At 42.8% G+C, this 22908-nt stretch overlaps 1 protein-coding gene across 2 annotated transcripts in view; it reads left to right on the top strand.

Annotated features, from left to right (window-relative positions):
- Positions 1 to 22908, top strand: part of LOC124556832 (synaptoporin-like) — a 104664-nt gene that overhangs the window by 14994 nt on the left and 66762 nt on the right. Inside the window, exon 1 of one of the 2 annotated variants that reach the window (XM_047130849.1) lies at positions 16007 to 16062. The exons of the other annotated variant lie outside the window; for it this stretch is intronic. Coding sequence (XP_046986805.1) covers positions 16054 to 16062 — 9 coding nt within the window. The 5' untranslated portion in view covers positions 16007 to 16053. Of the gene's footprint in view, positions 1 to 16006; positions 16063 to 22908 lie in introns of those variants that run through there. 2 annotated transcript variants of the gene reach the window in all.

The following is a 22908-nucleotide window of genomic DNA, read 5'->3' as shown; positions in this document are numbered from 1 at the left end:
TACGATCAGCGCCACATGCAGGGATTGCAGTCATTCTCTGCACCCGGTGCTCCGTGTGTGCCTCCTCCTACTTGTCAACTGTGGGAAGCACCACCCACCCTGCTTGCCTGACTGCCCTGTTCTCCATAAGGTGTGTCAACACATGGAAATAAAAATCCTGGACAGGCTTACCCATCAGGGTGCGAAGAGGAAATATGAACGGCTTCATCCAGTGGAGATGACTACCTTGTATACTGTGACTGCAACTTTGGTGCTCCAGGTGGCAACGGCTGTCGCTGTGGTTAAGCCTCCAGTGGGCCCTCGCGCCATTGATGTGGTGGTTCACACGTGTTTCTGCAGTGGAATCTGCAATTTCCTGTTCTTCTGGGTCCCTTTGGTGGAGGACTGTGCCTTGGTGGTCACCAGAGATAGCTGAGGCGATTCGCGGTCGCACGCAGGCCCCCCTATGTCATAAGCAGCACCCGTCACTGGACCACGTCATTGCCTTTAAGTGGCTCTGTGCACGAGCCCAACGCCTTATTCACAGACAGAAGCAGGAGTGCTGGGAAAGGTATATCTCCACCATTGGCATCCGTACCTCTCCATCGCAGGTTTGGGCCAAGATTAGGTGACTCTATGGGTATTGGACCCCCGTCAGCTTACCTGAACTTTCCCTGAATGGAGCAGTCTGTACTGACTCTAACACGATTGCAGACTTCTTAGCGGAGTGTTATGATCAGAGTTCCGCTTCTACGAGTTACCTTCTGGCCTTCTGCTCCCTGAAAGAGCAGTTGAAACATCAGAGCCTTTCATTATATATGCACCACCCCAAATCTTACAATGCTCCATTCAGTGAATGGGAATTCCAAAGTGCCCTAGCCACTTGCTCTGATATGGCTCCCAGGCCGGATCGCATCCACTATCAGGTACTCAAACACCTCTTGGTGAACTGCCAGTGACGCCCACTAGACTTTTTCAACTGTTTCTGGGTTGAGGGTGAGTTCCCATCACAGTGGTGGGAAGGCATCATCATCCCCATGTTGAAACCTGGCAAGAACCCACAGGAGGTGGACAGCTACTGCCAGATTAGCCTCAACAACGTTCCATGAAAGTTGCTCGAATGCATGGTGAACTGGAGGCTGAGTTGGCTACCTGAGTCTCGTGGCCTTCTGGCTCCGTCCCAAGGTGGGTTCCGTAAGGGCCACTCTGCCACTGATAATCTGGTCTGCTATCCACACAGCATTTGCCCACAGTCAGCATCTGGTTGCTGTCTTTTTTGGCATGCGGAAGGCATATGATACGACATGGTGGCATCACGTCCTCACCACACTTCATGGGTGGGGTCTTCGGTGCCCGCTCCCAGTTTTTATTCAAAATTTTCTGTCTCTTCAGCCTTTCCGTGTGCAAGTTGATCCCTCCCTTAGTTCCTCCCGAGTTCATGAGAATGGGGTCGTGCAAGGCTCTGTCTTGAGTGTCTGCCTCTTTTTAGTTGCTGTCAGTGGGCTAGCTGTAGCTGTGGGAATGCCCGTATCAGCTTCTTGTATGCTGATGACTTTTGCTGTACAATAGCTCCACTGGCATTGTGGTTACTGAAAGGCAGCTACAGGGCGCTATCTGCCACACATGGCTTCCAGACTTGGCCACCGAGACATGCATCATGCATTTCTGCCGGCGTCGCACTGTTCACCCTGAGCCACGGCTTTATCTTGACGACGAACCTCTTGCTGTGGTGAGATGCATCGGTTTTTGGGATTGCTTTTTGATGCCCAGTTGACTTGGCTCCCTCAACAAACATGCTGGCAGCATCTTAACGCTCTGTTGTTTGAGTCACACCAACTGGGGTGCCAGTCAGTCTACACTTCTACAACTTTATCAGGTGTTGATTCAGTCCCGTCTCGATTATGGGAGCCTGGCATATGGTTCGGCATCGCCTTCCGCGTTTGCCGTTGCTTGACCCCGTACTTCAATGCGGGATCTGACTCGCAACTGGAGCTTTCTGCACAAGCCCTGTAAACAGTATAATTGTGGAGGCTGATGTCCCTCCATTGTGGATCCGGTGCCGACTACTAACTGCTTTCGCTGCAAATGTTTGTAGCTTGCCCGGGCATCCAAATTACCATCTCCTGTTCGCCAACTCGGTCATCCATCTTCCAGGACAGCAGCCCCGGTCAGGCTGTACGATCGTGGTTTGCATCTGGGCTCTTTTCTCTGGGATTGAGTTTTTCCCTCTTCCACCTCTTTTTCTGGGCCCATATACGTATGCCCCTATGGTGTGTGCCCCACCCATGGCTTCAGCTGGATTTGGCACAGGGCCCAAAGGACTGTCCCTCCTGAGACCCTCTGCTGCTGCTGCTGCTGCTGCTGCTGCTGCTGCTGCTGCCTTTCCATCCTTGCTGCGTTTCACAGCTCTGACGTGGTCTCTACCAATGCCTCGATGGTTGTTGGTGGAGTTGGTTATGCTATTATTCTTGGGATCATTCTGAACAACGCTCATTTCCGGCTGGCTGCAGTGTTTTCAAAGCAGACCTGGTAGCCATCTCTCGCGCCCTAGAGTATATCCACTCCTGCTCAGGTGAGTCCTTCATCTGTAGTGACTCCCTGAGTGGTTTACAAGTTATCAACCAGTGTTTCCCTCGCTCTCGTCTGGTGATGGCTATCCAGGAGTCCCTCCATACTCTTACCTGTTGCAGCTGCTCCGTGGTCTTTGTGTGGAACCTGGGTCATGTCACCATCTGGGGTAATGAACGTGTTGAAACGCTGGCCAAACAGGCTATCAGCACACCGGCCCTGGAGATTGACCTTCCAGAATGTGATCTCCAGCCAGTATTGCGGCAAAAAGTCCTTAGTACTTGGGGTGATGAATGACGTACCCTGCCTTCCCCCAACAAACTTTGGGTCTTCAAGGAGGCTACAGGTGTATGGCGCTCCTCCTTGCGAGCCTCTCGCAAGGACTCAGTTGATCTCTGCCGGCTATGCATTGGCCGCACCTGGCTGATGCGCAGTCATATATTGCACCACGCAAACCCACCTCTATGTTGCTGTGGATCAGTGTTGACAGCAGTCCACATCTTATTGGCCTGTCTGCTTTTAACTGTGCTCAGGCAGACATTTGCGCTGCCTGATATGCTCCCTGGACTTTTAACGGGTGACGCTGCAATGGCAGGCTCAGTTTTGAGTTTTATTCATGCAGGAGGCTTTTATTGTTCGATCTGAGGGTTTTTCTCTTTTTTTGTACTGAGTTTGGCCTTTGGCTACAGTTTTAGATTGGGGTTTTTAGTGTGTCTCTTGGTGGTTGGCTTCTTTCTCCTCCATGATCGGCCAACTACTGTAACACTGTGTGGGCTTTTAATTCCTCTTTTCTGGTCTTTGTCTATGTCTTGTTGTGTGTCGTCCCTTGTCATCTCCATCACTTGTTTTTTCTTTCTTGTAGGTGATTCATGATCATGGCCTTTGTAGTCTGGTCCCTTCAACCCCCACAAACCAACCAACCTTCATCACAATGCTAGATAAACTGATGGCTCAAAACACTTCCATTGAAGGTACAGCTCAAGTTCAAAACAGATGATATGGTGGTGCATGAGAGACAAGTCATGAAACATCTCTGAAAATATTTTGGCAAGGGGTTTATATTTAGTCCTCTTCTACGTTTTAGAACATGTTATCTTCGATGGGTGGTATCAGTGATAATTTGGGTTGTGAATGGGTTATTGGTACTGCATTTTAGTCAGAATTATTATGAGACTTGTATTCCAGTTAGATCAGCAACCAGCTGCACAAACTGAACGTGGGTTTGTGGTAAATTCTATATGGCTATGCGCCAAGAACATATTAGTGTGATGCTAATACAGAATTTTGAAAACAGAACTCTTTATTCTGCAGCTTAGAAACCAATCATATTTTGGGGATAAAGCTAATGACACATTCATAGTGCATTCCCATGATGAGGATAAATTTTTGTAATTTTTGTTACATCTCTGCTTCATATATTAAATGTGGTAATACACAGTACTGAGGAAGAAGGATTCAGCAATTTTTTGGCTGTACTAGTCTGACGAGAAAACACTCGGTCATTTGGGTGTTCAGTTTCCATGAGCCTTCTAATACCACTGAATATCCTTAGAACATTGAGTCACAGAAGAACTGGTTATAGGAGATATGACATCCTGGTGGAATTCTGAAGTTATGGGAACAGTTATGGTAAAGTGCACTTAAGGTGGATCCAGCTCTTCTGTTTCATGCTGCTGGTAGAGGTTTATTATTAGCTGTAGCAAATAGTATATGGTAGCCAGTGAGAATTGCTCAATCTTTTAATCATGGTTGTCAGAAACTTTTGACTCTTTCTTTCTGAATATCATCGTATGAGGTGGTGGTCAGGTTTGAATGTAATAGGTGCTGGGTAGGGACCTAATAGCTAGTCTTAAACATTATATCAACTAACTTCCTTTACGAAGCAAAGGAAATAATGAACAAGCAGTGTCATTTGCTATCCAGATCCGGCTCGTGATTCATAGTGTTCAGCTCCCAATGTTCTTTGCTCAAACAGTTACCAATTGCAGCATTCAAAGGAAAAGCTGTGTATATCATAAGTGCACTTTTGCTGCAGTATATAAGAAAAATGCTGTTTATGTATGGCTTTCAATGAAAGGAAATAAGAAGCAAAGAAAATTATAAATTGAGATAGAGGGAGGCACAAAAAGTTGCTGCAGGGGGTAAGAGAAAGTGGGTGGCTAAATGCACCATGATAATCAAGCAGTATAGGAAAGAAAACCAGAAAAAAATTGTAGAATGATCAGAAATAGGAGTGGCAGACAATGTAAAGCGATTAATAAAGATGGTAGTAGACCTTAGCTATTGAGGATATTTTTTGACAAGCTGCTAAATTCAGTTGGAGCAGTGGAGAGAGAAATAAAGGAGAATTGGAAAAGGAAAACTGCGTTATGGATTAAAGTGGGAGGAGATACTGAAGAACAGGGGGCAAAAGGGCACAGGGTTAGATGAACTAATTGTGGAAACAATCAGAACAGTGGAAAAAGTGGGCACACAGTGGGTTTATGGAGTTGTTGGAGCTGTATGGAAGGAAATGAACTCCAGAGGGCTGGAAGAAGGGAATAATTGTAACTGATTTTGAGAAGGGAAGCTGAGATAGTTTAATGAAACTGTAGTGACATTGCCATTATGTACCAATGTGCAAAATATATTTGAGAAGATTCTAGAGAAATATGGCAAACAGAAAAACAGAGAGAAGAACAGTAGAAATTCAGGCCAGGAAGGTCTGTGATAGGTCTCATATTAGCAGTGAGACAGCTGTGGGAGCGACCATGTGTATGACAAATATCTACTGATGCTTTTCTTGGACTTTGGTGGAAGCGCACTACACTGTACCCAGAAGTAAAGTTCAGGAAACATTGATAAAGAAAGGGTAGAAAAGGAGACTGAGAGTAAAATAATTTTACCAGGGAAGTGCAAATTGAGAGTATGGAGGGGTAGAGACCTAGATAGCTGAAGCACAGGAACAGCCTGTAACAGGAAAATGCACTACCTCCATTGCTTTTCATAGTTTCCTACGAAAAAGACAGATAGTAATGGCCTTCTATAGGAAATCAGATCTTACATGTCTAATGTTGCAAGAATATTTTATTAATGGGCTTCTCTGCAAATTGTACTGAAATGTATGAATCATAAAAAGATATGTTGAGGAAATTGAACATAATACAGAAATGCCTCTCACTGGGCAAGCCAAGTAATGTTAAAATGGATTTGTGTAACCGTAGGTGTCATTGTGTAAGATTTGTGTACAATCAGTAACCTAAGACAGACTGCATTAAGAGCAACTGAAAAATCATGCAGATTATGACACTGTTCTATCAACAAGGGCCATGATCATGCCAGGAGCAAATGTAAGAATATGCAATACAACCTGATTGTACAGTGTGTGTTATCGAAGTTTCGGTAATGACAACAAACACCGTGTGTCTGGTATCAAATGACAATGCTTCTTCTGTGTGGGGGGGGGGGGGGGGAAACCACCACCTGAACAGGCTGTAGAGACCCAACAGTACTAATCAGTTGCAGTGTCCTCCTCAGCCTGTAGGCATCACCAGATGTGGATACAGAGGGGCATGTAGTCAGCACACTGCTTCCCCAGCTGTTGTAAGTTTCTGTGACTGGTGCTGCTACCTCTCAATGGAGTAGCTCCTCAAAAGGCTGAGTGCACTCTGCTTGCCAACAGCAAAGTACTAGCCAAGCCGGACAGTGCTGAACTTCGGTGATAGAAATTACTGGGAAAAAAATACCAGAAGACAGGATTTTCTATTTAACTTACTCAATTGCCAGTTTCAGGAGGAATGACTTGAGAAGTGCAAACTTTTTATAAATTGACTGCTTATTCTTCAATAATCATATCCGTATGTGATTTATCTATTTATCAATGTTATGCTGGAGGGAACACGATACGCTGAAGAACAGTTATTTTTTATCCTCATGTAGTCACTGGACAGTAACACTGAAAGGCCTCACAAATAGGGTCTAGTGGTGCTGCAAACATGGGCCATGTGTACCTCAAGCTAGTACAGCTCTCGCTCATGGCTCTACTGTTTCTTTAAATACTGCTGCTGTGATGTGCACTACACGTGATAATCTCCATAACTCAAGCTGAACCCCCAGGGGGCTCACCGCTCTTTGGCAGGTTTGTGCTTGGCTACCACAGAGCTCCAGCCTTTGCAGCATCTTCTCCCTTCCGTGCTGCATGTCCAACCTCCTGCTGTTCTTTTTTCCCCTCTCTTGGGTAACATGTCTGGGCAGTTTTTGGAAATGTATTCTGCATGTTTGGTAGTCAATATCAGAATACTCTCCAGTGTTTTCCATTACTTTTTTCTTTCTTCATTCACCTTCTCCTGTCCTTCCTTCACTTCGGCGTTTGGTGAGGTTCCTCTTTTTCTTCTTCCTCCCTGTGCGCACCTGAAAGCCAGTCCATGCATCTGACACGTAATAGGTGACTGGGTAACACATAATTCCCAGACCCGGGTTGACAGGTAGGGTTCACACGTACCCCCTGGTACAGGCCAGGCCCAGGGAAAGGTGATTCTCTGAGCTGCTACCTTCCCAAGCCTGGTCCCTCTGTCAGGTGTTCAGGAGGTGTGAACAATCATCTAAGGTGGGTGACTCCCCTCAGATGGGGGGGGGGGGGGGGGGGGGGGGGCATTTGAATGGAGTGCGCCATGGGTGATTTTCTCGCAATGAACCCGTCATCTTATTCTCAGTCAACGTCTGCCAAACATAAACAGAATGAAACTCCCGCTTCAAAGACCCTCCCAGCTGCACCACGGTTACTTGTGGTTTCGCGTACTGAAGTCAGTCAGTCCTTTGCAACGGAAATCTGTTCTGTACTCGGAAAGGTGGTGATGCTATTACTGGCCCTGTGAAATCCTGCTCTCACTTGTACAATGGCACTTTGCTTTTGGAGACTACTTCTGATTCTTAAGCACAACAACTGCTTGCCGGTTTGCTTCTCCGCGGTTATCCTATTCATGTCGAGGTTCATTGAACTCTGAATTCTTCCCGTGGTGTTATTTACACTAGGCTGCTCGATGGTCTGACAGGCAGAAATCCAGACATACCTCTCTAATCAGGGTGTCATTGCAGTCCATGGGGTGATGAAAAAGGTAGATGCACTCTTAGTGCCCACACATGCTTTTTTTTCCTCACTTTTGATAGATTGGTGCTCCTGTCAAAGATCAAAGTAGGCATCGAAGTTATCGCAGTCCAACTGTACTTTCCAAACCAAATGTGCTGCTACCAGTGTCATCGTTTGAACCACACTTGAACGTCGTGTCAACACCCAGCGAAATGTGTAACCTGTGTTAGGGATGCACACAAGATTGATTGTCTGCCATCTGCCTCCCCACTGTATCAACTGCACTGGTGAACATGCTGCCTCCTCTCAAGATTGTCCTGTATGTCTTGATTAGCGGACTGTCCAGGAGATCCGGGTAGAGGAAAAAAGTGTCACCTGGTCACTCATAAGTTGTTGGCTAGTCACAAACTCTTTGTTCTACCATCTGGCACCTACAGTAGTTTTCTTGCTACAGCTCGCTTGATGAAGGACATGGCCACACAGACATGTGATGTCAAATTCAGTACTGCGGTGTTGATATTGCTGTCTCCTTGTCAAGCTGTGCAACAAGCTGCTAAACATTTGTTTCACGGAGCATAGTCACCTGCTACACAACCGGTAGGCTGGAAAGCTGGAAAGGACAGAAGGAATACTCCCACAAATACTTCCTACATCTCCAACCAACAAACGTCTGTCTTTATCTGCCGACCAGGAAGGCTCCAAGAAGTCCAACAAAGGGAAACGGTCTTCTCCTTTGCTAACTCGGAGATCCTCTTTGATACTCTTGCCTGGCTGACCTCTGTGTCGCCAGTGTGCACCGCCAACTGTTTTTTCTGCCTTGGACTCCACTCCCCCCTGCAGGTCCAGGGGGTTAGAATAGGCCCGAGGTATTCCTGCCTATCGTACGAGGCGACTAAAAGGAGTTTCACACGTTTCGGCCTTTATGTGATGGTCCCCTGTAGGGTTTGACCTCCATTCTTCAAAATTTTCCCAAAGAGCTAGCCAATTGGGGAAGGGCGCCTTACAAGGTGCATTGTGTCCATCGTGCATTGAGATCTTTGGCCCACTTTTTCGTTGTCGCATTGCAGTCCTGCCCATTCTCCATCTCTTGGGCGAGGACACCCTGGGTGCGTTTTCCACCATGCACTGTGCAGTGTCGATTTCTGCACCGACGATGACCATGCCACCACAGCGGCTTTAGTTTTAATTTTTATCCGTGAGAGTGGGTTTTATACTTCTATGTAGGTTTTAGCGCATGTCCTTTGTCCCTCTGTGTCCTCCACCCTAGTGCTTTTAGGGTCGAGGTTTTAGGGTGTTGCAGAGTGGCTGGCTTTCCCTTTTTATTCGTGTGGTTGGCCAGCCGTTGTAATCTGCTTTCATGTTTTACTCTCTTCTGTTTTTAGCATCCCTGTTGTTTTCTTGCCCTCTTTTGTTCCTTTGTGTTCATTGCCTTCCCTTCATTCTTGTGGCTTTTCCTTTCTTTACATTTTGTGTGATATGTTCCATCCATTTTATTCTCACACTTGTGGCATTGTTTTATTAGGAACAAGGGACTGATGACCTTGTAGTTTGGTCCCTTCTTCCGCCTTTAAACCAACCATCATTGAACTTCAGAACAGGGGAAGAATGCCGAAGCCTCTGTAGATCTCATGGAGGATCCTCCAGCCTCTGCACCGTGTAGCAGTGAGTCTTTGTATGCTGGCAGTTGGCAGCTGCTGAGGTGACACACCTTCAGTTTTCCCTTCCTCCCCTTTCCTTGTTATGACCCTCCTTCAATGGAATGTTCATGGCCATCGATCAGAGGATTTATGGCTGCTCTTAGAATTGCAGTGTCCACTCTCGCATTTCTGTCCTGTCTGTTTTGACCTTCCCCACCCCGAGGATGGCATTTCATCTCATGGGTGAGTCATACTGCTCATATGGGATGATGTTGGTAGTCAACCCATCTCCCTGACTACCCACCTTCAAGGTGTTGCAGTTTGCGTTTTCCTTCCTCACTTGACCTTTTCTCTCTGTGCTGTTTGCATCTGTCTGTCATTCAGTATCACCAGGGCAGACTTCCTCTAGCTTATTGGGCAGCTACCCAACCCCTTTCTGCTGCTCAGGGACTTTAATGTGCACCATCGCCTTTGAGGTTCTCCCAGAGCTTGTCAGAGAGGTGCCCTCTTGGCTGACCTTCGCAATCAACTTACTCCTGTGCCTTAACACAGGAGCACCCATGTTCCTTTCAGACTCCATGCACACCTATTCCCATTTGGACCTATCATTCAGCACTGCCCAGCATGCCCATTGTCTCGAGTGGTCTGTTCTGACACATACTCGAGCAACCATTTCCCGTGTGCTAACCATTTGCTGACTCCTACCCTACCTATGTGCACACTGAAATAGCAGTTTACCAAGGCTGATGGGAGGCTTTAATCCTCCCTGCTGACCTTCGACAAACATCATTTCCCCAGTTGTGATGACCAGGTAGAATATCTTAAAAATGTTATCTTTACCATCGCAGTGTGTTCTATACCTCACACTTCCTCTTTACTACGCTGTCACATTCATTACAAACGGTGGCAAGCACAGTGTCGTTGCGTTCTTCAGGTTAGTTAAAAAGCTAGTTGGCTTTCATTCACTAGTTCTTTTAACAGTTCCATTTCCTCTTCTGTCATGTGGGACAACTTCAGATGGCTCTCTGGGACCAAGATCCATTCACTGATTTCCAGCCTTACTGTAGCAGATGATGTCATAGTGGACCCTCTTGCTATCTGCAACACCTGCGGCAATTTCGAGCTCCTCCCGCTATCACCCCGCCTTCCTCCATTGGAAATGAGTGGAGGTGGCTCGGGCGATACCCTTCTCTTTTCAGGACGCGAGTGCTACAATACCACCAGCCCCAGGGCTGGACGATGTTCACATTCAGATGTTACAGTACTGTTCTCTTGCGGGCAAGCACTTTCTGCTTCATATGCACATCTGCCTGTGGACAGATGACCCATTTCCCAGATGCTGACGTGAAGCTACTGTCATAACCATACCTAAGCCTGGTAAGGGCAAACAACTTCCTTCTAGCTTTTGCCCCATTTCTCTCACCAACTGTGTTTGCAAGGTGATGGAACAGAAGATTCACGCATGGCTGGTATGACGACTCGAGTCATGCAGTTTACTAACCACTGCACAGTGTGGATTTAGAGCCCGCTGTTTTGCAGTTGACCACCTCGTCACTGTGTCAACACTTTTCAGGAATGGTTATCTGTGAAAATACCAACCTATGGCTATGTTTTGATTTGGAGAAAGCCTAGGACACCTGCTGGAGGACTGGTATCCTCCGTACTCTCTACACATGGGGCTTCCATGGCCGCATACCCTATTTCCTTCAGGAATTTTTAAGAGACAGGGTTTTCAAAGTACATGTGGGTTCTGCATTGTCATCAGACACCTTTATCCAGGAAAACGGTGTGCCTCAGGATTCCATCCTGAACGTCATCCTCTTTGCTATTGCCTTTAACCCTATAATGGCCTGTCTCCCGCCGGGCGTCTCCAGTGTCTTTCTCGTTAATGATTTTGCCATGTATTGCAGTTCTCCAGACTTGTCGCATTGAGCAGTGTCTTCAGCGATGTCTCGATCTTCTTAACTTGTGGAGCATCGACAGTGGCTTTCGTTTTTCCGCTGACAAAACCGTTTGTATGAATTTCTGGTGGCGGAATTGGTTTCTTCCACCATTTTTACATCTTGGGCGTGTTGCTCTTTCATTCATTAAAACTACAAAATTCCTGGAGCTCATGCTCCGTAGGAAACTTTCTTGGTCCTCCCATGTGTCTTACCTGGTGGCCTGCTGTATGCTGTTCCTCATTGTTCTGTGTATCCTCAGCAGTACTTCCTGGGGAGCAGATTGAAGAACCCTCTTCCATTTGCACTGGTCCCTTGTTAGTTCAAAACTCGACTATGGGTGTTTTGTTTATGCCTGTGCACATCTGTCCATGTTACACTGTCTCAATATTATCCACCATCGTGGCATCAGTTTGGCCACTGGCGCCTTCTATACTAGCCCAGTTGAGTGTCTGTATCCAGAATCTGCCAAACTACAGCTGTGCTACCACCATGACTTTCTCCCCAACAGAGGTGTATGCTGTTTGTGTGCCATGTGGGGCCACCCATCCTATGCCTCCTCCTACGATTCCTTTGATCGCCAGTATGGGGCTCGTCTCTCTTCTCTGTTACCTCCTGGCTCCAGCAGTTTTCCAATATGTGTGAACCCTTAAACACCTTGGCTTCGTTGCGGCAGACCTTGGCCATCGTTTGCTCACTAAGAACATTACTCCAGCCTTGCTCTATCGTCTTCAGTTTAAAGACCTTCACACAGAACTTAGCAATACACTGATGGCTCTTGAACTGAACATGGTGTCAGGTGTGCCTTCATCAGTGGCACCGAAGCTTTTCGGTATCTGTTTCTGGAACACTGCTCAGTATTTACAGCAGAGTGCTTCGCCCCGTATCAGGCCACACAGTACATCCGGTGACACGTGGTTTTTCAGTTGTCATCTGCTCAGACTCTGTGCCCTTCTAAGCCTCTGTGTGGTGTACACCATACACCCCTTAGTGCAACAGGTCGAGGAAAGGTGTCACTTGCTCACTCTTGATGGAGCTACTGTGATGTTTATGGGGGCTCCTGATCATGTCGGTCTGACAGGAAACGAGGCCGTTTACGTTACTGCCAAGACTGCAGTTCTCTTACTTCAGCCTGCTAGTTCTTACATTCCCTCCAATTATCTCTTGTTGCCATCTGTCAGCAGGTGGTGTCACTTTGTCATCACCACTGGTCCTCCCTTCATGGGAACAGGCTCTGGATTATTAAGTCTCTCTGAGCAGCTTGGATGACCTCCTCTTGGCCCTCTTGCCATGAGCTAGGATGTGTATCGGGCACTGTCTTTTTAGCCATCACCATTTGTTAAGTGGTGCTCCCCCCACCACTTTGTGCCCATTGCACTCAACCTTTGATGGTCCGCCATTTCCTGACTGAATGCCCTTTTTTTAACACTTACATTTTCGTGTGTGTTTACTGTCTGAGTTATCAACAGTTTTTAGCAAGCGACGTGTGGGCTGTCAAAAGCGTTTCACTTTTTATCTGTCGTAGCAGTATGGCAAAGGGCATTTAATTTTTAGCTCAGGACCTCCATTTCTCTATGGCGTGTTCTAGAGAGCTGTTTCCATGTCTCTGTTTTTAGATGTCTTCTCTTCTGTCGATTGGGATCAACATAGTGTCATTTTAACTCATCTTTTTGTCTTTGGGTTCTACACTTCTGACATGGGTGCTTATGACCCTAGTTGTTTCTGCACCCTAAAACAAAACAACTCGATCTAAACGTATGTGAAAAAGTCCCAACTTTTTACGTTTGGTACTTAAATAATCTAAAAATGAAAACTTGCCAGAGCTGAGCAATAGCATGGTGTAGACAGCTGAAATATAATTGTAGATCATAGTCCATAACATTTGTCTCCTCTCCCAATGGCATGAGGTGATGCCCTGCCTGCAGTTTGTGGTGTCATTTGTGTAATTTAGTAGTATTAGGCACACAGAATAGGTTCTGTATTCCTTTTTAGAAGTTTCTCCTCCCTTCATCTGCTGTTGCTGTCTCATTGATACAGCAAGCTTAACACATTCCATTTTGGCCGCAGTGACTGTTGAAGTCATCGAGAATTTTTTGTGTGGAGAGAAGTGAATTGCTATCTATCTGTTTAACAGTTCAGTTATTTTAGTAATAAATTTCAGTGTACATCTACATGGCTACTTTGCTATTCACATTTAAGTGCCTGGGAGAGGGTTCGTTGAACCACATTCAGACTATTTCTCTACTGTTCCACACTATCAGCATGTGGGAAAAATGAACCCTTAAATCCTTCTGTATGACCTCTGATTTTTCTTACTTTATTACGATGATCTTTCCTCCCTATGTAGGTTGGTGACAGTAAAATATTTTTGAATTCAGAGGAGAAAGTTGGTGATTGAAATTTTGTGATAAGATCTCACAACAGTGAAAGATGATTTCGTTTCATTGATTACCTCACCAACTCTTATCATATCCGATACACTCTCTCCTATTCCACGATAATACAAAATGAGCTGCCCTTCTTTGGACTTTCTTGATGTCCTCCATATTGTTGGCTAGGATTCAGAATGGTGCTACTACTATTCAGCTGGTGCCCACAGGTGTAAGAACTAGAGACACTGGAAAACATAAGAAGGAATTAGGTAGTGGGGAATGTAAAGAAGTGTTGGATAGAAGCAAAGTATTACATCCAGAAACAAGTGTCTGGCAGTTGTCACTGTCATAGAAAACAGTTCTGCCCTTCTGGCACTCAGCAAAATTTCACTAGGAGAGCAGGAAAGTTGAAGAAAATCCTTTAATTATATGGGAATCGTGGGAAATGTCTTAAGTCTGCAATGATATTTTCTTCTTTTTAAAAAAAGTAGTACAAAGAGGTACAGATACCAGTATTAAATTAGAACTGCAGTATTGATTTGGTTGGTAGAAATTGCTTAGACAACCCACCATACAAATGTTGAGTTTGTTACTGTTTTGAGTTACTAACATTGCTAGTTGAACTGCTTTGTTAGCTGGTCAAAAACTGAGTATTTGTCAATTACCTGGTTATTCATAGTTCAGGCTGCCTAGTAAAGTCTTCTGTAGTGGGGAAATAAAAGGTATTTTGTTACTTAAAAGTAGCAGCTATCTTCAGAGTATCACCAATTGAGTTTTGCAGTTGAGTTAATTCCATACACTTGATATTTGGTTATTAGTATGTACAGTCAGATCATATCATTTATTGTTGATACCTAACCTGCTGTACAATAGTACTTCAGTTATAACAGGCTGCTCACATGTTTGGTTCTTATTTGTTGTGCATTAATGTGAATGAGTTTTGTTCCAGTCATTGTATTTTCAATGTTCTATGTTGCAGTGTATCCCTATATCACAAAATGCATGAAATTGTTTTGCATCCTCAGTGTTGCATAGATATGCCACTGCCTTGTGTTCAGATTTTATATTAAGAGAATAAAGTAGAAAATTTTATTTATGATTATCATCTGCAGATTAGAGGCAGTGTGTCTTTAAATTGCCACTATAACCATGTGAAGTCCCTCACCCCCAACACACACACACACACACACACACACACACACACACACACACACACACACACACACCAACTAATTTGTTTTCCCATGCATGCTGGTGAAACACCATTACTCTTCTTGGTAGACAACCTGTCTTTATTAATGTTTTAACTGTGGATAATGCCTCCAATAAAATTTACTTTTAGAAATTCTTAAGTGTGATTGTGTGAGTGTTTTCCTGTCCCTCATTTACTGAGGTACTTTTACAAGCTTCACAAATGTTATGTTTGTATGAATTGCTGGAATTTTTTCATTCTAGCTTCCTGGAAATGTTAACTATGAAAATGACATCCAGGTAGGATGATTAACATTAACAGTAATTCTTAATTGTATGAGGCTGATACTTATTAAATTTAATGCTGCTAAATAAGCTTTTGATGATTGGTTCTGGTACTTGGCAGTTGTGAGAGATAGGGATTTATTGTTAAATTTCCTTTCTAAGTTTCATTACTGCATTGTTGGAGAAAGATAATTTCACTGATAGCTTGAGTAACACACACTTTAATTTCCAGTTTCTCTCTTATTCTTAGATAGCAGTGGCATGTAAAGAACTGCAGAAATTTGCACGTGTCAATGAGCTTGGTTACTGGAAGTTTTGAATTACACATGCATGAATGTGATGTTTATTTTTATGTGAATGTTGGCTATTTTGCTACTGTCCAGAAGAATAAGGAACTTATGTTTTTAGGTAGTGGCTGCTTTAAAAATTAACTCCAGTTAAATGACAAATAGATTTGTAAAATACAAACTTTCACTTTCTTTGGCAAGAGTGATAAGTGAGAAAGGAACATGAAAGACTCTGCGGGAAATGTAATACAGTTTCCTCTGAAGGGGAAAAATGCTTCACATTGGCTATGCAAGGTTTAATTTTAAACCAGAGCTGTCCTCAATCTGAAGTGTGGTATGAACCTCAGTTCTTTCCTAAGCATTGTCTTATTGCAGGTGCTTGTACCCCTGCCTCCCTCTGACCAGTGAGGGGACTGCACTAGATATTGGCTGTCATTGAAGGAAAGCTAGTGTTCAGTATAATATATAATCCTTAACTACATTTAGTGCTGTAATTGAAGACTGTTTTTGAGAAACTAACCATTAAGATTTTGCTGATTATTGTAGTAACAGGAGTGGAGACATGTGTTTACAAACCATAAATTGGTAAATTAACTTAAATTGCCATACCACAAAGAAATTTACAAAAATAAATTGTAATTTGTAACTACCTTCAGTTTTCTAGAGAAACAAATTGTGGAGCAAGGAAATTAAACTTCTTCCCATAAGGCTGTAAGGACTCTCACGGGCATGTGCATGGTGAGTTCAGGACCAGGATGCCAGGATATTGCAACATTTCTTCCTTTCTGTGCTACAATCTCTGTAGCTGACTCTCTGACTTAATGTACCTCTGCAGAATTGGGCAATAGACAGTGACTCCTCTATATTGTTAAAGATGAGTTAATGGAGAGCAACATCAGGTTAGCTTTCATTACAGTAGGACAACCTGTAAGAACCTTCGTGCTTGAGATAATTCGAAGAAGAAGAAGAAGAAGTTGTGCTTTCATTATGAATTTACCTCCACTTCCTTCCAAATTTGATGGAAGTGTGTGCCATCTGAGGAACAACACCTAACATAGAGCATACCCTCTCCACTGTGTGTGTGTGTGTGTGTGTGTGTGTGTGTGTGTGTGTGTGTGTGTGTGTGGAAAAAAAAAAACACTTAAAGCAGCCCTTGGCTTAATGAATTATCACTAGTGAACAGTACTCAACATAATTGCTAAGCTGTCTTTCCGGGAGGGGGTCATGATGTACCTTTATAGCTGTAGCCACCTGACAATGCAGGGATAGCACTGCTGATGCATGAATTGTAAACTCCCCATATTGCCCAAGCAGTTATTGCTTTGTTGGGGTGGTGTTTGTGTGTAGCCTCCAATCAGTTAGTGGCATCAGGACAGATGATCCAGAATAAAATGGATACAACTCTCACACAGTGGCTGCCGCACTGAAATGGGAGTCTCAGCACATGCGAATAAAAGATTTACTGTGGAGAAATAATATCATGTGGCATTCCTGCCTGTATCAGCACCATGGGAAGAGATCTAGATGAGGAGTGAAGTCAGCCAATTTACCCTGTACCTGTTGCGCTGGAGGAGCGACGACATCTTTGACTTGCCCTCTGTTCAGTCCATGGCTGTGACATATAGTGCCATATGATGCTAATATGGATTAGCAATATTGGGTTATTAGCTGCTGGCAAACAGTGGCAATGTTCTGTGTTTTTCTTCAGCCCTTTGTATACATACTTAACCATGGTCGAAGTACAGTGGAACCCATTCTGTGCATGTGCTTTTGTTGTTTATTTTTAAATATTTACTTCCCATATTATGCTTTAAGTGCTCAGTTTCATATTGTGTATGCTTTTAGCGCTGTAGTTTTAACAAACAATAGAAAGTTTCAACTATACATGCACATAATGAAGAAGGTTATGTTCTGTATATGAAACTCTTGTATTGAGTCCTCAAACAGTATGAACATATTGTGAGCAAACTTTTTCATTGAGTTGTTTGTAAGTGCACATGTTTAACAGAACATTTTGTCAAAGATAATGAATAGAATAGCAAATTGGTCTGTATTAAACATATACAACTTTCATTGGACTGCTAAGAAGTGCCTAGCTTGCATTCAAGAAATTAATACAAATATAGATTGTGTATGCAATTAGAGAAATGATTACAGGTTCTGTAACAATTACCAATTGGGCATGGCAGTGGAACATTCTTGGGAATGGAGTTCTTGGTTAAACTTTTCCGGTCACGAGGAAGGTACAAACATTTATTTTAAACACAGAGCCTGAGGTGTTCTCAGTGTTTATGTGGTTGTTGATACAAAACACACATTAGTAGGCAGCCTCAGGGGGACCTGCTGCATGTTGCTTGTATGTCTAAGAAATTGGGGTCTGCAGTGTGTGAACTGTATATATCCCTAACCATTTGTGGGATCAACATAGTCCTTAGTTCAAACTAAAAGTACTCCCAGTGATAAGGGGTTAAAAACAATCAAAGGAATGAGACCTCAGGTAGGTAGTTTTCCCAATTAAGCTGCTCTTAGAGATGGTAACACAACACGGGTGCACTCCCACAATTGCAAAGATTGTAGAGGGGGCGCAGACGGTAGAATGGGTGGTTGTTGACAACATCCATGTCACAGAGGCCAAATTCAAGAGGATGTCCACCTCCGATAACCACATAGCTCTTTGAAGTGGCCCAGCAAAATCAGTGTGTGCTCTCAGTGTGAGGAATGCAGTAGCTGGCCATTGCTGTTGCAACCTCTGATGCTGTGAACAGGAATTCGTCCAGGGTTTGTTGCAGGTGCCGATAGAGCACAAACGTTTTCCTGCTGACCCAATGCAAGGTGGGCCAATGGGAAAGTGGTATATAGGGCGTCTGCATTGGCAAGTTGGGTGGTCGGTGAAAGTTGTCTGTATTTTCTGGGAGCTTAGACTTATGCCCAAAAATTAGTATTAAAGGTTGGCGTACAATTAACAGGTAGAATTTGCTGGCAAAACAGGTGAAACTCCCTAGTACCATAAATTATTGCTAATTTATGCTTCACTATTTGGAAATAGTTCAGCTGCACTGCTGTTGGTATTTCAATGGCATAGGCAACTGGTCTTTCATACCTGCCAGACAGTTTGAGATAAAACCACTGCAGTCCCCATCCAAGACTCATCTGTCGCAATCCATCACAGGCCTAGTGTGTACATTATCAGGCATTGTGCTGTTTTGAGATAATCCTTAAGAGATTGAAAAGCTTTCAAACAGGAAGCCGACCACACAAATTTGTTGCCCTTTTTGTGCTGCTTGTTAAGCGGGTGCACCATTTGCAGTACTTGGAGTATAAACTTTATGTGGTATGTGATTTTGTCAAGAAGAGATTGAGGTTAGTGGGTATTGTTGCATTAAAGTGGTTGCATGTAGGGATGATAGTGTGTGCTTGATATTTGATGCTGGGACCAAAAAACTACACTTGCCAAGTTGACAATGTAAGCCATTTTGCAAGAGCTTTATGAAAAAGTATTAAACTTTCCTGTGGTGTTCCACCTGTATTGTCCATTACAGTGATATTATCTAAATAGTTAATGCAGTGTAGAACACCATGAATAAAATGTACTAAGTATTTTTGGAATTAGCTGAGGTGGTAAACAATTTTGCTGGTACAAGCATAATGCTGTATTTAAGACTAGTTCAGAGTCACTAATATAAGCTGTAGATAAACATCTTTTAAATCAATTTTTTAGTAATATTAGCCTCTGGCTGATTTAGTTAACAAATCCTTTGGGTGAGACATAGTATAGAGATCAGTGTTTGACTGGCCAAGCATTGATGGTTGCTTTGAAATAATCGCAGATGTGTAGAAACCTGTTAAAGTTTTTAACGACAACTATAGGCATGATCCATCCAGGATCTTAGTACATGAAGGCCTTTGTAGGCTTAGAAGTGAAATGCGTTAAGATCATAATTAAGTGGGAAACAGATTGCCACTCTGGCTGATTAAAATGCAGAATATAATTTTAAAGACTACTAAACACACAATAGTGTACCTTTCATAAGGTTTTAAATTTTTGTCTGGTGTCCCCTAACCATGTATAACATTTATGATGGAGAAGTTTACACTGTCCAAAAGGCACTTTGGGATTAAAAGTGACCTTGGTAGGAAATTTCTCATGTGCTCTCTTTGTGCCCTCCAGTATTAAAAATGTGACGGTAAGAACTATTGGGACCCAAGGAAAAAAAGTTATTTCTGTTGGGTGATGGAGCATGTGGAAAGAAGGGGAAATGATAGTGGATGTACCAGCCGAACATGCATTTATATATAGCACAGAGTAATTTGATCCTTTCTCACTAAATGTTCTTAGCCAGCTGGCAGTCAGTACAGTAGAAAGAAAGTGATTAGAAGTGATGAACAAGCTGTGGCTAATGAAGCCCAGCTTTTGGCTAAGGTGCACAGTCTCTAACCACATACATAGACGTAAATGTCACTCATCACTCAGAATAGAATATTAGCCTATGATCCACACTACCTTTTTAGACTAGAGGACCCATCAGCATCCAGTCATGCAATATAATCCAAATTTTAACTAGATGCCTTTTGTTTGCTAATTTGCCAACATTTTAAATTGCTGACTATGCAATTAGTGGTGTCTGGTCTCCTACCTAAGCATTTTTGATGTATAAAACTGACTGGCTCAGTTTTCCTCCTTAAAATGACCAACCAGCCTTATTAAAGTACTATTTTATTTTTCATCTATTCTGAACTTTACTTAGCATGTTTGAACACACATTCAAAAATAGTTAACACTAAGATTTTAAATACTGATCATTTATCTAGTTCTGTGAACAACCAGGCATAAAGGCTTGTTTGAATTTTAAAGAACAATAAAAAAATTGTGGCAGGCCAGACTTTCCAATCTCGTGGAGGTAGGCAATTTTCATCGATCATCTCTCAAACTTGTGGATGACTGAACATGTCCTAATAGTTACTGAAGTATCAATGCAAGGAGTTGTTAAGGAAGGACCTTAGAAAGGTCGGCAGTTGCCCAGTTGAGATCCTAGTGACAAGAAAGCTCCATGGCTACTGTTGATAGTTATTCTAATATCAGCCTATCAACAGTCACATGATGTTACTGAAGAAGGCAATATAACACACATTTTGCAAAGAAGGTATGAAATAGGCATAGTTTGTTCTGCTGAAAATTGGTGGAATACTACACAGAGGCACAAAATTCTCAGACAGTTCTATGAGTGGAGTTCTTTCTAACCCATTGCTTTCTTCAGTGCACAGTTGATGTTCTGACTATTCAGTGAGGTTTTTTCCCCACCATACACATTGCTTTTACTTTATTTGTTCAGCAAATGAGGGGTGTACTTTAATAATTAAAGATTTGAGATTTCTCTCATATTTGTTTCCTAACTGTAGTCCTTAACACAATTATGGGATACAAAGAAAACCTTCCTCTGGACACTGGAAGTCTCGAAGTTCCTAATCACAGGCTCTGGGGAATAGGCAGTATGTCTCATCATATATTACAACACTTTTATGTAATCACAACTAGGTCATGGATAGTGTGTATGACTCACAAGGGGAGGCCGCCAATTGTGAAATTCAGATTCGATTCATACTGCGCATAATAAAAGCTCATGGCCAGAGGTGTAATGTGGCAAAGCACCAAGATGCACTTCTCAGCCGTAGTCGAGAAAATCGACAGTTAAAAGAAACAGTTGCGGTGAAATACTCTCAACGATTAATAATTTTCCACAGCGTCGTGGCGCAGCGGTAAGCGCTCGGGTTTGTCATCCGAAGGTCGCCGGATCGAATCTCGCACCATGCAATTTTTTTTTAGTATTTGTTTTTTGTAATTCAGGTGTGTGTGTGTGTGTGTGTGTGTGTGTGTCTATATATATATATATATATATATATATATATATATATTTTTTCCTGGCAATCAGTTGCAACAATTATGCATATAATAAGTTGTTGAAAGTCGTTTATTGTGGAAAAACTGGCGACTTCGAACATCATTATGTTTTCCGCAAACAAAGTTGTATTTCACAAATGTTATTAATTGTCTTCATAATGTTAACCACGTATAGTTAACGGAAGACGTAGAAACGATATTCCGAAACGAATACGTATAACGTAAGTCAAACGTTCGAATTAGAAATGAGACCCCACGAACACAAATTCGCTGTGGCAGGTATGAAATATAAACTCCGTTACTCGCTCGTTACACTTGGACAGATGTTGAATGGGCCGAAACGAGCCGCCGCATAACAGCGTAGTTGCCTGCTAACTTCGAAAGAAGGTAGATGCGGTCCCTAGCGCAACTTATAACATCGTCGAAAATCAGTTTCGGACGGGCGAGTTTTGGTACACCCTGTTAAAAAAACAGAAAAATGGAGGCTGTACAATTGGAGAGCGATCCGCCTTCACCAACGTGCATAAGCAATTCATTAAAAATATATATATATATATATATATATATATATATATATATATATATATATATATATATATAAAAAATCTCCTGAGGAAGCCTTTTCATCTCTGCACATCTGAACCTAACAATAAAAAAAATTGCATGGCACGAGATTCGATCCGGCGACCTTCGGATTACGAACCCGAGCGCTTACCGCTGTGCCACGACGCTGTAGAAAACTATTAATCGTAGAGAGTATTTCAGCGCAACTGTTTCTTTTAATTGTCGATTTTCTCGACAACGGCTGAGTAGTGCATCTTGGTGCTTTGCCACATTACACCTCTGGCCATGAGCTTTTATTATGCGCAGTATGAATTGAATCTGAATTTCACAATTGGCGGCCTCCCCTTGTCAGTGAGACTTACTAATCCCAAGAGCATTAACACTATCTGCCATGTGGAAATTATTTGCAACAGATGCCCATACGCTCTGTTTAAAATCGTAAATGTTTACAGCTGATACCTTATAGTTACGTGCAGCCGTTAAGGCATTATATCAGCTGAAAGGGATTCATGCTGTGAAATTCCTAATCTGATCAGATTCCTTCAGTGTCCTGTACACACTTAGTAAGTCCAGACAATCTGGAATTTCCTTTTCCATTTTTCTGTTGAAGTTAGTTAAATTTTTGATATCATTTGCATAATTTCTTTCAAAATTATGTGGAAGGAATGAGTTTACAAATGTTTGTGTGCCTGCATGTGACCATATCTGGGATACTAAGTAGTATAGAGGATTAAATCAAATAAAAATGAACATACTAATCTTTGTAACTAATGTTAAAAGTGAAACACGTATTTAACAACAAAGGAAAAACCTTTTTTTACTATAATTCATAAGATACCAGAATTTATTCGTCTATGGAATAGGAAGCCTGCAGAAAAAATGGTTTCGGATGGATTTTAAGTAAGCAAAGGTTTTTATGACCTCATATTGAATTCCTTTCTGAGCCAGTGACAACTTAAGTAATGGATACCAAAGGTCCTTTTTTTGCCCCACTAATGTTGTAGCTGTTGACATAATTATTCTTCTGAATTTATGATGAATTATTTAAGAAATTTATAGTGTGAAGGCAGTTTGTTTGAATGTGTAAGTTTTTTCAAGATGCTTGTACTAGATGACTGGGTGAC

This window comes from Schistocerca americana, chromosome X (assembly GCF_021461395.2).
Source record: "Schistocerca americana isolate TAMUIC-IGC-003095 chromosome X, iqSchAmer2.1, whole genome shotgun sequence".
NCBI lineage: Eukaryota > Metazoa > Arthropoda > Insecta > Orthoptera > Acrididae > Schistocerca > Schistocerca americana.
The sequence above is the reverse complement of the archived record's forward strand: the minus strand, read 5'-3'. Positions and strand labels throughout refer to the sequence as shown.